This window comes from Penicillium verhagenii, assembly GCF_028828195.1.
Source record: "Penicillium verhagenii strain IBT 33310 chromosome Unknown utg000008l_segment0_segment0, whole genome shotgun sequence".
Lineage (NCBI taxonomy): Eukaryota > Fungi > Ascomycota > Eurotiomycetes > Eurotiales > Aspergillaceae > Penicillium > Penicillium verhagenii.
This window is the reverse complement of record NW_026643172.1, coordinates 2848888-2864292: the sequence shown is the minus strand read 5'-3', so window position 1 is coordinate 2864292 and position 15405 is coordinate 2848888. Positions and strand designations below refer to the sequence as shown.

General features: G+C 47.7%; 6 protein-coding genes across 6 annotated transcripts; 1 reads left to right on the top strand and 5 right to left on the bottom strand.

Annotated features, from left to right (window-relative positions):
• Positions 1–123: 123 nt before the first annotated feature.
• N7466_009049 (uncharacterized protein) lies at positions 124–2034 on the bottom strand (the record flags this gene model as incomplete). The annotated part of the gene is made up of 1 exon (XM_057168438.1): positions 124–2034. One exon carries the CDS (start codon positions 2032–2034, stop codon positions 124–126), a length of 1911 nt encoding a protein of 636 aa, XP_057019069.1.
• A 1362-nt stretch (positions 2035–3396) lies between these two features.
• N7466_009048 (YqaE/Pmp3 family membrane protein) lies at positions 3397–3879 on the bottom strand (the record flags this gene model as incomplete). The annotated part of the gene is made up of 2 exons (XM_057168437.1): positions 3397–3697; positions 3863–3879. The coding sequence occupies 2 exons, from the start codon at positions 3877–3879 to the stop codon at positions 3397–3399; spliced, it is 318 nt and encodes a 105-aa protein (XP_057019068.1).
• Positions 3880–4855: 976 nt separating this feature from the next.
• Positions 4856–7195, bottom strand: N7466_009047 (Zn(II)2Cys6 transcription factor; the record flags this gene model as incomplete). The annotated part of the gene is made up of 3 exons (XM_057168436.1): positions 4856–5942; positions 5997–6623; positions 6918–7195. 3 exons carry the CDS (start codon positions 7193–7195, stop codon positions 4856–4858), a joined length of 1992 nt encoding a protein of 663 aa, XP_057019067.1.
• A 915-nt stretch (positions 7196–8110) lies between these two features.
• Positions 8111–9095, top strand: N7466_009046 (H(+)-transporting V0 sector ATPase subunit c; the record flags this gene model as incomplete). Its single annotated transcript, XM_057168435.1, has 6 exons — positions 8111–8127; positions 8249–8261; positions 8399–8528; positions 8619–8775; positions 8847–8950; positions 9037–9095. 6 exons carry the CDS (start codon positions 8111–8113, stop codon positions 9093–9095), a joined length of 480 nt encoding a protein of 159 aa, XP_057019066.1.
• A 1127-nt stretch (positions 9096–10222) lies between these two features.
• N7466_009045 (mitochondrial 37S ribosomal protein mS38) lies at positions 10223–11360 on the bottom strand (the record flags this gene model as incomplete). Its single annotated transcript, XM_057168434.1, has 2 exons — positions 10223–10929; positions 11012–11360. The coding sequence occupies 2 exons, from the start codon at positions 11358–11360 to the stop codon at positions 10223–10225; spliced, it is 1056 nt and encodes a 351-aa protein (XP_057019065.1).
• A 999-nt stretch (positions 11361–12359) lies between these two features.
• Positions 12360–13677, bottom strand: N7466_009044 (guanine nucleotide-binding protein subunit alpha; the record flags this gene model as incomplete). Its single annotated transcript, XM_057168433.1, has 5 exons — positions 12360–12701; positions 12766–13024; positions 13083–13246; positions 13307–13491; positions 13551–13677. The coding sequence occupies 5 exons, from the start codon at positions 13675–13677 to the stop codon at positions 12360–12362; spliced, it is 1077 nt and encodes a 358-aa protein (XP_057019064.1).
• Positions 13678–15405: the final 1728 nt, after the last annotated feature.

Genomic DNA, 15405 nt, shown 5'->3' with positions numbered 1-15405 from the left:
GTTTATCCAAACGATGCCTCCATGATAATATACAATTTGCAAACCAAGAAGCAGCCCGCTGCAGCCAGGCTCACACGAACAAAAAGAAAACAAGAGGGTACAAACATAAAGGGGAAAACAAATCTAATCGACGCTAAGAATCAAGTCATTCCCTCTTCTAGACGGAGTCAAATTCCGACTTGTGGGCGATACCCTCACAGGCGCATCTTCGGGTCGTTTCTTCGGACTGTCCGGGTATAGAACCACACCCGGGAACATCTCTGATGGGTAGGGAAGCTCGGTAGAGACGGTTCGAGAGGAAGGATTGGTCCGGCCACGTTCGAGCCAGAAGTCTTCGGGACAGTAGGGTACAACGACTTCACTGGGTGGATGTTCTCCCAGTGGGACACGCGTGATGTCTTCTGCGCGGACGATTCGGGGGCGTGATACGATGTCTGGTGCCGGGGCTAAGATGCTTGGGGATGGGGGGTTGGGTTTTCTTTGGGCCGTGCCACTGACGATACGGCCCTGTGCGGTAGTGATGAGTGGTGTTGTGAGATAGGTGTTGGAGGTGTGATCTGATAATCCGGAGCTGTCATTCCGGCCACTGCTGCTGTTTGAGATCATTGATCTGCGTTTTTGGTTTCGGGTTGTGGAGAATGGGGTTCCTAGAGTGCGGGGGCCTGCTGGTTTTTCTCGGGGTGATTGGGGTTGTATGGGGCTTGTCTGTTGAGTTTGGGGTTTGACGCGCCGAAATTTTGATGCTGGGAATCCCTCTTTGGCAGCTCGAGGGTTGGCCGGTAGACCCATAATCACAGGTCGGGGTCCTGGTTTCGGATACTTCCATGTACTCGGTAGAGGAGGTAGGTCTTTGTTTGCCATGACATGGTTTTCGTCCTCTTCGAATACAGTACCTGAGCTGGGTGGTCGATGCCAAAACTTCAGTGGTTTGGGATATAAGCCGGTAGTTTGGGTTGGCAGTAGCTCTGCCATGGTGTGTTGCGAATCCACTGTTCTCGGGGAGCCTTCCCAGTCTGATTCAGAGGTAACAGCGCAGCCTATTCGCTGATTGTTTTCATCCCGTGGTGTTTCTACCATGCGAATTCCCGGAGCAGTGGAGTTTGGAGGAAATGGCGATGACTCCAAAGAACGCGATGGTAGCGACATTTGAGACATCTCCTGGGGACGTCGCATGACGTTTAAAGCCGGCGGCCCCGGATTTGAAATCGGCGAAGGTCCTCGCGAGTATGGTGGGTTTGAGAAATCAGAAGGTTCGGACATGTCTCCTCCAATTTCAAAGTCTGTCTGATGTCTCTTCCTCCATCTCTTCACGCAGAAGAATACCGCCACGCCTATTATGAAGCAACCGGCCACGCCAGAAGCAACAGATACCCCGATGACTGTGCTTGGACTAATCCCATTGCTACTGCTCTTTCCAGCTGCAGTCGTTGGGGAACTTGTGGATGTTGTAGTTGATGTATCAGAGGTAGTGAATAGCACATCGGATGCTGAGGTTGATGGGTGGTAGGAAGTAATTAGGGCCGCTCCATCAGATGTCGTTGAAGAAGCCGTAGACTGGGTTTCAGATGACGATTTTTTTGTAGTGGATGTTGCTGTAGTTGAACTTGTTGAAGTTCCGCTGGTTGTCGTCGTCTCTGTCGTCGCAAGCGACAACACACTGGCAAATGTGGTTGCGGTGATGGTCGCATATGTCTCGGCCAGAGCCCCAGATACCGAGTCGCAAATATGATAAACATCGGTATTTTCCTTAACCGTCTCCGAGCATAAGGCATACACACAACTCAGCGCCCCTTCCCCGATGGTGAGATTGCCAACTGTTTGTGAGCGACACAAACATTTGATATTCGATGTGTCGTTACACTCCGCCGAAGTGTACTGGGACGATATAAAGTTCTCTGTGCAGTTTCGAGCACAATTGGGGACCATGTCCCAAAGAGCAGTGTTCGTTTCATCGGAGGTATCGCTGCTGGCCGCACAGAATGCGGCTAGGGGGAGAGCCGCAGCGAGTATCCTGTAGACAGGATGAAGGAGCATGCTTGACGAGTCTATATGAATAGAATCTGTGAGAACCAGCCTCTCCTCTCGTAGTTGTATCTTCAAGCTGACCTATTCAAATAAAACATGGGAGTGATTACCCTTGAAGGCATGTGGTCTTGGAGTTGCTCATGATCAGCACCACTGTATCGTTCAATGCACAAGGTCCAAGGATTTCAAAAAATGCTCATCGAAAAAAAAGTTCAAGGGTAGAAGCGAAAACAATAGCCACTAACCGCCTCCAAGAAGGATAACGGGCATAGTTAAACATGTAAATGTCGGGCGCGTCGCGAGATGACTCCGGCCATTGTGACGCTGGTCAGATTACATCAACCAAGCAAATCAAGCTGGACACGAGCCTGAAACACACTCATTGAGGCAATGCAAGTTGGCGCCATGTTGAAACCAGATGACATACTCGATCCTGGTCTTGTCGGAGTTGACGAATGGTAACAGTGGTGAAGCGCCCATACGGTCAGACCTCGTTTGGTGGCTGCGGGCCCGCTGCTTTTTTACGCGCCGGGGCTCAAAGTTGGGCGCTTACCTCCCAGCACCCAGTCAACGCGCCAGCGCTGTGTTTCAGAACCATCGAGGCGCTGATCTGGCGATCTGCTGTGCTTGATTTAGAATTGATGGCTTTGTTGGTAAGTGGTTAGATCATCGATGTTGATTTCGAATTTCACCCCGGGCTTCTGGAAGGATGCTCGAAACTAATCTAGTTTCAGCCATGTCGATCGTTGTCCCAATGTCGACCATATATTATGCAGCATAGCATTTGATTAGTACTCAAGTGCTAGTAGTACTTTATCAACGATGGTGAAGTTCGCGAGAATCCCTGTAAAAGTGGTATCCGCGTCATCCGGTAGCCCAGCCTTACACTTCAATAATCATTTATAGCGGTCCCACTTGGCTCAAGGATCTGGATAAGATCTCCAATCCCGGTGAATTCTTCCGACTACAACATACAAGCAATCAATATCGTGATCAAATAATTCAATGTTGTCAATTCCACCGAAAAGCTAACCAACCCCAAGCCAACAAAAGCCCACGGGTTATACAAGATGAGGTGGTATCATTTGAAAAGCAGAAAAAAAAAAAAAAGTTAAGAAAGCTCGCAAAATAATCGCACATAGGGAATAAACATCAAGAAAAAATCCTTGGCAGTGTCCACAGGGCACACTACCAACATTAGGGAATTATCAACATCGTACCGGCCATGTTCGTCGGTGGGGAACGCAGGCTACTATCGGACCTTTGCGGAATCATGCAGAAGGCAGCACTCGACCCGTCAGCCACTGTGGCACATTCCACATGGAGCTCAGCAATGGCTAGGGGAATGTAACACAGAACATCGCGAACGTGTTATTCCCGTTGAATGTCGCGCGAGACGCATGGGAACCGAGAGGCAACGCCGGTGGGGGTCATTTCAGCGTGATTAATATTTGAATATGATGTAGCTGCGAGACAGATTGGGGTTAGTTTCAGTGTCCTTTCGGGGAGATTAAGTCTAGGGTGAGGCAACACATACAAGGCGTGGATGACACCAGGCAACCAACCCAGGATGGTCAAACAGATGTTGATGAGGAGGTCAGCACCACATCCGCGCTCCAGGAAGACACCCAGAGGAGGCAGGATGATGGCGAAGATGATTTTGCAGATATCACTATTGGGAATTGCGAGGTCAGTTCTAACTCTTCTTGTTTCATGTGACAGTGAGCTATCCCCATCTCGGTGGGAACGTGGGAAGCCAGGGCGCGAGCTCGTGGGAGTGTGTAGCTTGCGAAACCAGATAGCTCGATAGCTCTGGAGTCGACAGGGATGAACTTACGAAGCAGTGAAAGGCATGTTTGCGTATGAGGGGTCACAAGGTTTGGATAGAGAGGGAAGAAGGGGGAAAGAGGAAATGCGGAGCTCTTTTAAATGTGGAAAACGGAGCAAAAAAGAGCAAGAGAGCTTGTTCTTCTATTACATCATTAGACGCCACATCTGTGGCTCATCACATATCTTTGCTTTGATTGGCTTAATTACCCTCTCCGCCTTGTCCAGATAAGCAAGGTTTTTTCCCACCTTGAGTGAATTTAAAATGATGATGATCCTCGATTCCTCCTCAAGCTTGGTTGGACTAAACCTCCAAATTGAAGGTTACACACCGTCTCATTTACTGCAGGAGACGTGATTATTGATTTCTATTTACTCAGCTCCTTGGACACCTCCCTGGACTCCTTTTTCGGCTCCATTCTCAACTGTCCTATCCTACACCTCCTTTTGCCGGTTGCCTGGAAGGAGAAGCTTGGCGGCATGACTTGGTTCATGGCGAACGATCTTAGAAAACCAATTTAGATAAAATTACTAGTCGCATGATACTAGATAGTGACGATCCTAACCATGTCGTCACCTGTGGCGCATCATAATCCAACGGTCCAGCCCTGTCGCTACGACCCCACCCGCCAAGTCCAAGGCCACGCTGCACCAACCACCGCATCATTGGCCAGCCACGAAACTAATTATGTTGTGACTTCACTCTTGGCAGGATTCTAGAAAACTGCCAAGTGTGACTCGAGGGGGCTGCGAAATGCAGGGAAATTTGACAAAAATTTCTAAAAAAAAAGAAAGCCCCTGACGCAAAGTCGAACTATGAAGTAGTAAAATGGTATACTTTCATTTCGGACCCACCTCGTATTCCCTGAAGAGTCAGCACTCAAAACATTTTTTTAAGGCGTCCAACTTTGTGCATAGGGCTGTGCCTAAAGAAAACGCATTCCATAAGGCTGCAGCGGGTTTATTTTTAAACAATTATTTCCATGTGTAGATCGATAGAATCCTAGTATAGTTCCAGGGGTGGAGCAAAATTCACATCTTCAAGCAACGAGTTCCACTGTGGCACATCTAAATCCGGAGCCACAGCCACAAAATCAGACCAAAGTCTCTCCCAATCATCCTCACCAAGGTCGTTAAGTAGGCCATTTCCATCAGCGGCGATCAAGGAGGGCGGTGCAGAAAATGAAGTCTCATCGAGAACATTCACAGGCTCGCCCGCATCATTTGCCGATCGGTTCCCCATTGAGAGGGTTGTGGCAAGAGACCTCTCACGGGCGGCAGCAGTCTTGGGTTGGGTAGACATCGAAGACCGTCTTTTGTGCAGTGTAGACATCAATGTCTGTAGGTTTTTTTGAATGCCCTCCATCAAGTCATTGGATTCTCGCCTGGACCGTTCCAACATCTCATAAGCCCCAAGCACTTGTGCCTTTCGAGCTTCGGCATTAGGTGCAACCGGATTGAATGATACATCCATCGCCAAGATCAAAGCCGCAAAGAATACATGGTGCATGACGGTCCAGAACCGGGCGGCTTTCAGTCCTACCTCGGGCGCTACTTCGTCCATCGCACGCCGAAGTTCCAGGACTTTGTGCGCTGAACGAATGCAGACAATGTGCGAGTATGCATATTTGGGATTCGTTATTCCTTCCAAGTGATAAGGCCGGTGCAAGCGACAAAGTCGTGTATGGAGACTGAAATGGATACTGATCCGCTGCCAAGCGATATATGGCCGTTCTTTACAGATTTGCCGACTCTTTTCGATACTCTCGGGATCCAACTTGAAGTGGGTGGGGAGCTTAAGAATATGGTCATGAAACTTGTCGTCCAGCTCCAGAACGGTAGCATAGTCTGGTTGCTGGGAATCAAGTAGTATAGACGGAAGAGCATCGATCACCTGGCGACAGAGATCCGCACCCTGTACTCGCGCTATGAAAGCTGACATTGCCGTAGGCACAGATAGTGGAAAATCTTGATGAGCTCCATCACTTGTGATAAACTCATCATCCGTGTTGCTAGGCATATTCACGTTCATGTGTTTGGGCTGAAAAAGATAAGCGCCTTCTTGGGGACCACCGGAGAATGAAAGAAGCCTGGGATTTAGTCAGTCATGGGTAAGCCGATTGAAGAGGTTACAGAGAACTTACCAGTCGGATGCCACCATACTCCACCACGCCCGTCGTTGGACCTCGACATCAATCATATCGCATCCCTTTATTCTTCTTTCTTCGCGGGCCTTTGCCGTATCTAATCGATGGATCTTCAATTCCCTCGACATGAGTAGACAGTGATGACGTAGCATTTGAACACGGGATGGAAATCCATCCGTATTCATGATTATGTGGCCCAGGGTCCCAATGGCCACAAGAGCGGTCGTTGACGGTTGTATAATCCGTGAAGGATGGTCCAGGATAGCCAAGGCAAATCGACAGTACGCTATCAAGGCTGCGCGTGCACCTTCGTTCGTTGCATTCAATTTCTCCAGAAGGTCGGGGGTCCAGCCCAAGGCGGCGCCGGCAAATATGCTAAACAGCAGCATTAAATCAACAGCGGGGGGTACTTGGCCCTCAAGAATACATTCATACACCTTCTCCATGGTATTACGGCATGAAGGGATGTGAAGAACACCGAAGGTAGGCTGCAATGTTGCTGCAAAATGGTTGAACAGCATCCTCGCCTGGCTTAAAGGTGGCAACTTTCTCGTCAACTCAACAATGGTAGGTGCTTCCGGCGCACCTATACTCCTTTCATTCAAAGAGTTCATATAATGGGCACTGAATGGAGTGACATAGTGAGAAGTAGAATCCTGAGATTCGGATAAGTATGCTGAGGGTGAAAGAGTTTGTAGCATAACAGAGAGAGCTTACCTGTTCGGGCAGTGTAATCCCATTAGTGAAGATACCCCCAAGATTTCCTCCAGGCCCTTGGTTCACTCCGGGTCCATTAGAATCATTAGATTTTTCAAGAAACGCCGCTTCTAATCTTCTTATCCGATATAACATCTCGTCGGAATTGCTTTAGGGGTGTTAGAGGGGTATAAAGAAACATTTGAATGAGATGCAACATACTTTGCAGCCGGCTCCGACCAGCTTTGAGGCTTTGTCCCGGCATTTTGACTGAATGTAGTGGAAATGGGTACCATCGAGGGCTCTGGGCCATTCGAACCATTGTCAGGACTTTGTCCCGGATATTCACAGGCGGTGTTTCTGAGCACACAGTTTGAGCATGGCTGGACGCGATCACACCGACGTTTTTTGTCACGACAAGCTTGACATGACATTTGCGGCCGAGGTCGACTCCACCCCTGCACCGTCGTGATTGGATTGCCGTTGGCGTCCCTCTTCATGGCGTATAGTCCCAAAGTAGTACGCGATCTTGCTGACTGGACGGGATAGCGATTGATAGATTCCACAAGGCCGCGGACATCCGCGGGGGCTCTTTATATCTGAAAGCTGACTATCGTCCCCGGGCCTTTTCCGTGGAGGGGTTCTTAGAAAGCCAATGAGAATGGTCTCTTAGACGCCAACGCATGGATGATGATAGGAGGAATCTCCGATGCCCGCGGATTCCCGCGGGAGTGCTGCTCAATATGGTTAGTGGAAGAGGTAAATCATTTCATATCTTTCAACTTATTCAGTGTGCGTAATGGTAATATATACGTCATGTTACGGTTATTTTGCGCCACAAAAGTGGCCACTTCCAAACCTGCATAATCTAAATGGATTACAAGCACCTCAGTAGAAAAATCGAAAAGCTTTCCTAAGTTCATGTACAGTTATAATATTAGAAGATTTGGAGCTTCAAATGCTTTAATGTCTGTCAACCAGGATGTCCCACAGTCGCATATCAATGTCTCAAGAAGAATATCAATGTTCTAAGATCCCTGGTAGCTTATGTCGAAACAAAGTCATAAATCTCTAATTAAGAATGCAATTAGAGCTTTCGATATTGATGCACAAACCCCTATAATAACAATTTCCTGGAAATCTCACATCAGATTGATGCACGAAATATTTAGAATGCATCTCAGATTGGTGTTCAATGTATACTACACTACAGCACTTGAGTGGATCTCAATGCCGTGCCAAGAAAACACGTGACCGCAACACCAGCGTGGTGGCCTCTGACCTCGTAGCTGGCTCTCTCCTTCCCGATCACCGCTAACCTCTTCTTCGGCTCACGCCTATACCTCTCGGATCTCTCTTATCTAACTCCAAGCTCCGAATTCTCCTCGACAGTCTTGTCGAGAATATCCGTCAGCATGGCCACAGAACTCTGGTACGTCGTCGCTATGACTCCAGCCCCCTGGGTGCTAGACAGCTACCGACCTTCGGCACTGCCTCATCCATCACGGGCTCACACGCATTGATGACTCCTGCTAACTTTTAATCTTGAATAGCCCCGTCTATGCGGTAAGTCTAGCTTTCTCGATCGCTATCGGGTCCAATTATGCGGCGACGCCGTCACGAACCGCCCCTCCCATGGGCCTGAACAAGCTTGTTTGCAGAAATGACATCGCCGGAATCAATGACTGATATATCTTCAATAGCCCTTCTTCGGTGCGATGGGTTGCACCTCCGCTATCGTTTTCACCTGCTTCGGTGCCGCCTACGGTACCGCTAAGGCTGGTGTCGGTGTTTGCTCCATGGCCGTCCTCCGCCCCGACCTGATCGTTAAGAGTATGTCGAGCTTCGTACGGACTGGAAAATATCAATCCTGCTGTACTATTCACTGCAATGCCTGAACGCACTTACTAATCCAACTCACAGACATTGTCCCCATTGTCATGGCTGGTATCATTGGTATCTACGGTCTCGTCGTGTCGGTCTTGGTCGCCAACGACCTGACCCAGAAGCTTCCTCTATACACTGGTTTCATCCAGCTGGGTGCTGGTCTCGCTGTCGGTCTGGCTGGTCTGGCTGCTGGGTACGTCCGATTTCCAACCCTCCTGAAACATTCCACATGGCCCTGATAACTAACATTCGTCCACCTTACAGTTTCGCTATTGGTATTGTCGGTGATGCTGGTGTCCGCGGAACTGCTCAGCAACCTCGTCTCTATGTTGGAATGATTTTGATTCTCATTTTCGCGGAAGTCTTGGGTAAGTCATTTGCAACAGTGTTCTGCGCTGCGCTGCTCTGCTCAAAAGCAAGAGGCCCGTATTAGGTGCTAACGATATCCCTCTAGGTCTTTATGGACTGATTGTCGCTCTTCTCATGAACTCTCGCTCCAAAGCTTCCTGCTAAACGAGCACTCCCTCGTTATAACGTGCGGAACCTACTAGATACCTCACTCATCGAGCGCGTGGGGTCTCTTGCAGTCCGACGTGTCAATTTGTGAACCTCGGAGCCCGACATGACAAGCGCGTTAAAACTTCCGTTCCATGGTGTCGGGTACGAAGGCTAGTGGAGCACGATGGTAAAAGATTTCGGCTATGATAAATTCATTTGACTTGTGAATGGGAATTTCTTCTTTTGATCAATGTGGTATGTAGAATCGGGGGATACTATCCCAACGGTTGGACAGGTGTGGGTAGATATTGGATTGGCTTACATTGCATGAATGCGCGCGCTGGATACTGTATTTTATATTGAGTCTCGCTTGGTTGGGACTCTCTTCCACTTTTTTGTCTCATGGCTACTACGAGTTTGACTTGCCTTGTTGGCCTCGTTGTTAGTGCTGAAGACCCTCCTTTCTCTAAACCTTTCACTCTCGATTTTGACTCTTTTTCTTGTCTTTTCTTTTTGGCTTGTCGGGGTCATTGTATTCGATATTATATAGCAATCCCGACTCTGTGCAATATGCCTTTTGATTCTGCACTTCATAGTAGATATACTACAACCTTGTTTAGGAAGATCGCCCGTTGTCGAGAGGTATCATATTGAAAACCGATGAACCAGTTGATTTCCTAGGTACAATAGGTTTGAATGCTTCTATTTACTTCAAGTGCGAGTCATGGAAGTTAATGGAATGCAGGACACAGCTTGTTGGGTCGTCAAGAAAACAGATTCTATAAGACAGTCCGCGATGCATGGGAGACAGGATAGGTATACCACACATAAGAGGAAACGGTCATGAACCACGGCTTCTAGCTCAATGTTCAAAAAAAAAAAAGTGAAACTTGGTGGATGATCGGTGGATGTTAGGATAGTAGTAGTAGTAGTAGAAGTAGTATAGGAGAAACCAAGTAAAAAAGCACAAGAAATAAATAGGAGCAATGTACTAGAGAAAAAGAGGAGAAATGTCTTATAATTCAGACAACACTAGTCCTCCTCAACCCAGCAAAGATGCAAGAAGCAGGCCAAAGATGCATCCGATAAAAACCGAAGAAAGGACACCAAAACAAAATGGAAACGCGGAAACCGCCCCAGATCTAAGCTTTGTCGAGCTTCCGACGGAGAGTACGTGTTCTCCGCATCAGCTTCTTAAACTTGTGCTTCTTCATCTTCGCCTTGCGCCGTCTCTTGGTGCTAATGGCGTGCATGGAAGAGTTGTTGCGCAGACGCTCAACATAGGTCATGCCAGTGGTGTTGCTGGGAGCATCGATGGTAATCTCATCGCGCAAACCAGCAGGGGCCTCCATCTCGTCACGGACAAAGGGACCGGTCGAGGCCTCGTAGGTCTTACGACCATCGGCGCCGCGGGATTCCCGAATGGTGAGAACGGTGGAGTAAGTGGCGTCCTGTTCGCTCTGGGCCTCTTGAGACTCCATGGCCTCGGCCTCAGCGCTCATGTTCATAGGGACTGGGGGTGGGGGAGGGTGGAAGGGGCGAAGACGCCGAGTAAGCTCTTCGATGGACATGTGAGCCTCGGGGTGATCGAGCATCTGAAGCTCGCCGTTGGCATCGCTGGTGAAGCGGCTGTGCATCTGGCCGAATGGGTCCTCGGATTCGGACATGCCGTTGGGGCCCTCCATAGACTGCACAGTGTTTGAGAGGGTGAAAATGACATCGTCGGGCTGGTTCTTCAGGATTCTCTTGGAGAAGATGGATTCGAAGGCTTCGGAGCTCGAGGTTGGAGGGACCGTGGTGGTCACGGAGATCGGGCGGTGAATGGAGAAGAACGAGGCGACGTGAACGTCTATTGCGTGGGTGAAAGTTAGTATAAAATGCCTCGAAGGAGCACAACGGGCCCCTTTCAGCTGCTACAGGCGGGAACTCACCATGAGGTTGTCGGTGCTGTGTCGAGGGGACGCTGGGGAGCTTCGAAAAAGCCGCATGCTGCTGGCTGGATCTGGAAGATCCGTTGCGGGCACCGGTGTCCTTACCTCGGCGGCGGGTGGCCTTGCTCTTGTCACCGGAAGAGTTCACACTCTTCGCAGCGGTAGAGGTATCCAGACGTTGGGAGCCATCGCTTGGGGGAACTGGTGGTTTGGAGGAGGATGAGGAGTATCGGCGCTGATGCACGTAGCGGGTTGCGCCGAGAAGACCAGCAGATGGAACATTCTGGGCAGGGGTAGATACACCGGAAAGAGGCGCCCAGGCGGCCCGGCGTATGGATGTTGACAACATGGTTGGCGTGGTACCCAGGAACTGGGAAAGAAGGTGAAGATGAACTTGCATCGGAGGCGAAATCATCGGACCGGAACTCGGCGTCTCTGATCATGCGGAGATTATGTAATATTATGCCTGAGCCATCTGGCGCCTATCCGTTCTTCAGCTAGACAGTTGACTGTAACTAGTACGAAAAAAGGGTAACGTTATAGACTCTTAACATAAGAAGTCTGTAAATTCAATAGCTAAGATTTTATTTGGTAATATTCTTTAGCTTCTCCATTACCACGTGGTGACAGAATGGGGTATATTATCTAGTAGTACTAGTTACTATGAACCACAAATTGCTCTATGAGCTAGTCAATGTCGATAGTCTCCAACATTGGCTCTTTCTCACCTGTTTGTCATGTTTACCCATGGATCTAATCTCTAATCATTAATTACTAAATAATATCATGGCTTTTACTTGAAAGAGCTCCTATAGAGAGATGATTGATATATCGAAGTTCATTCAAGGTTGTAGAACTAATAGAGGAAACTAAGAACCTGTGGTGATACAGTCGTCAGGTAAAACAAATTTGCAGCAACAAAGAAAGAAATGAAGAAAAGTGGTATCATCCTGCATGATAAAAAAAAAGACAAAAAAGAAAACAAAGTATGACAGAAAATAAACCATCACAGAGCTTGTAGCTTGGCATTAGTTGGTGAGATTGAACAGACTTTTGGGATGCAACGTAACAGACCCAAGGATACGGCAGAGGCCGACGATTCTATCATCAAGACGCCTCATGAAAGATAGCAAAACTCGGAAATGCAATGGATGCAAAAGACATGGCAATATTGCCTATGACAGAAAGGAGAATAAACCGCCGAATTATGCAACCGAATATAAGGAGAGAACAAAGAGAAAGAAAAAAACAAGGTAGGCTCAAGAGCTTGACAAGAAACGACAATCGAGTTCGTCGCAAACAATGACGTTCATCATGAAGGCCACCGGTATAATAAAATTCCGCTGCCTTATAGTATTAAGGTATGAAGGTTCTTTTGTATGATCATATCCTGGACCGAGTCCATGGTGGCCTTCAATAGAGTGGTATCCGTAGCGTTGGTCTGGTGAATGTAGATCTCGCGATCTGGAATTCGGTTGATTCCGCGGAATCGGTCGGCAAAGTATCGTGTAGCAGCCTCAAAGTCTGTATCGGAGCCGCTGTAATCCTGGAAATGTCTGGAGATGGAGGAAATGGAGAGTTTGGCTCTGAAGAGATCGATCTTGTTAAGGAAAAGGATGATAGGCTTGCGCTTGAACCATTCGCCATTGACGAGTGATTCGAACAGCATCATAGCTTCGTGCATTTGATTCTGTAGGAGTTTGTTTGTTAGCACTGATCTGTGAAAGAAATGGTATTGGGGAAGATAAGCTTACAGCATTCTGGTCTTCGACTAAACATTGGTCGTATCCAGATAAAGCCACCATAAACAACAAGCATTGAACTCCCTCAAAGCAATGGATCCACTTCTTTCGCTCCGAGCGTTGTCCACCAACGTCCATCATGCGGAAGTTCATCTGGCCAAGCTCGAATAGGGTTTCGGTGATACCCGTTGTCCGAAGTCGGGCTTGCAACATATCCTGGTTGTCAGGAAGCCACCCGGGGGCGAAGATCCGGTCCAGGGAGTCGTAAAAACTAAACGATAAATTGTTAGCTTGGATACGATAAGCTCAGGGAAAGAGTAATGACTCACTAGCTGAGGTTGTCGTGAAGTGCGAATTCATGGCCGCGCGCCACGGCCTTCTGAACACCGCCGTCGAGCCACATGGCCCTCATCGCATCGCGAACCTTCAGATCCGAGAAAGCCTCATCCGAGCCGACGTCGGGTTCGGTTTTGTCTAATAGTTGACCGTTGGCCTTTTGTTTTCATAGATTGATTAGCGAATGAACCTTAGGCCGGTATAGAGATCGCCATACCTTTGTATTGTCGTTCTCAAAACCTATGCGTTCCGCCTTCATAATGTCTAGCAAGACCTTGAAGGCAATGACAACATTTGAGTAGATGACAGCCCGTGTTTGGTGGCGCTCTTCTTCGGGGAAGCCTCGGCTGTGGATAATACGCATTTGCTTGATGATAGTGGATTTTCCCGATTCTCCGGCACCTGGTGAGAAGGTTAGTTGGAATTGATTGCGAGCGGAGCTTGCTGAAGGGATTCTTTACCGAGTAACAAGATCTTTATAGTGCGATCCATGGTCTTTTTATCGCTCTTGATGACTCGGTCAATCCGGGCATTGCGCTGGCTGGCATCCTTATCCGCTTCGGCGGGCTTCGAGGAGATACAACCCATGATTAAAGAAAATTAAAAGAGGAATCTGAATCAACGCGAAGAATAATTAGCGATCGAGTATAGAGAAGAACAGGGGGGTAGCTCGAGTCTAGATAGAACGAGGTCTGATCTGAATCAGGGATGCGCGCCACCAACTCTCTCTCTCTCTCTCTGCGTGTCTCTCCCTCTTCTTTCTGAACTTCTTTCCTCCCTCACGGACTGTTTTGAGGCTGAGAAAGAGCGTTCTCGAACGGGCGCGCATCGCAAAGATTTTGATTTCCGGAGGACGTGATAGGGTGACGTACCGATTCAAAGATTGCTCTGCAGTTTTGATCCCACACGCGACGAATGAGCGGTCGTGTTTTCGAGATCCTGTCAACGCCGGTTTCGAAGGGTTCTTCCAAAGATTCCCCACACCCAAGGACCTGCCACGTTCCGTTACGAATGTGTTGTCGCCGAGTTTCCAATTGGACCAGATTATCCTCCGAGACACCGAGTCGGTCACTTGGTACTGGTGACCTGTGCTGTTGCGAAGGTGGAATTCGTGGAAGGGAGAGTTCGCGCAGGATCGACGGGGACCCAGACTTTTTGGGGCGTTTCGCGGGGAGGCGAAAAGGGTGACAGATGACAAAAGCACCAAACACAAGGACTAGGATTATGGGAAAGTATTGGAGAAAGTCAAGCTGAGATCAATAGCATCTCGGTCTCACAAGGGGAATCCACAAGTGGGGATGTGTTAGTGCCGAGCTTGAAGATTATTTTATCTCGGTATTTTTCCCCAAGAATTGTTTTGAATTGCCAAAACTTGCTGGTTTTTTCCCTTTGGTTTCCTCCTAGGATACACTTATAATCCACCACAAGAGAAAAGGAGAGAAAATTATTTAAAAAAAAAAAAAAAGATCAAAAAAGACAGAAGAAAATGAGAAATGTGTCTAATGGAATGTGGAAAGAGAAGGTTTCACTAATTTTTTTGGGCTCTTTTCTCTTTTCTCATTTCTCATTTCTCATTTCTCTCATTTCTCTCATTTCTCTATATCTACAGAACAAGTACTAATGGTAAATGGTAAATACTAAGGGGGCGCTAGGCCGATCCACCATGGGGCCAACTTTGGCCTTTTTTCTTATTTCATTTTTTTCCATAATTACATCAAAGGCTCTAACTCATTTACCTTTTATGATCTGTGTCTGCTTCAAAAGTACTGATCTACTAAATGCTAAATGCTAAATGTTAAATACAAAATGCTTTACTATTATATACTACATATACTCAATACTACTAGTAAATACCAGCAAATCTTTGACATTAGCAATACTTTTTTACCATATACTCTGAAATGAAAGTAACAAAATGGAAGTTCTATGAGATTCTCATACCCAAATCTGTCACTTACTCCGACAAAGAGGATCCGATCCATCGCGACGCTATTGAAAACCCTCCCACCAATCGACCAATCACATTCCATCGTGCACTTCCAGAACAATGGATTCTTCACTTCATCCTTGCATAACACTATCGATTGTTCCATGATTATATGATCACGATCTATGATTCATGATTCATGATTCATGATTCATGTCTATGGCAAAGAGCAAAGAGACAATGACAAGATGAGCCAAATACAACACTGTACTCCCATGGAGGGGGAAAAAAAAATAGAGAAAAAAAAAAGTAGGGAAACCCCCGGAGAACAAATGTATTACTCCGTATGTACGGACGAAAAGTACACTCCCAAGAGCTTGGGTCCCAGT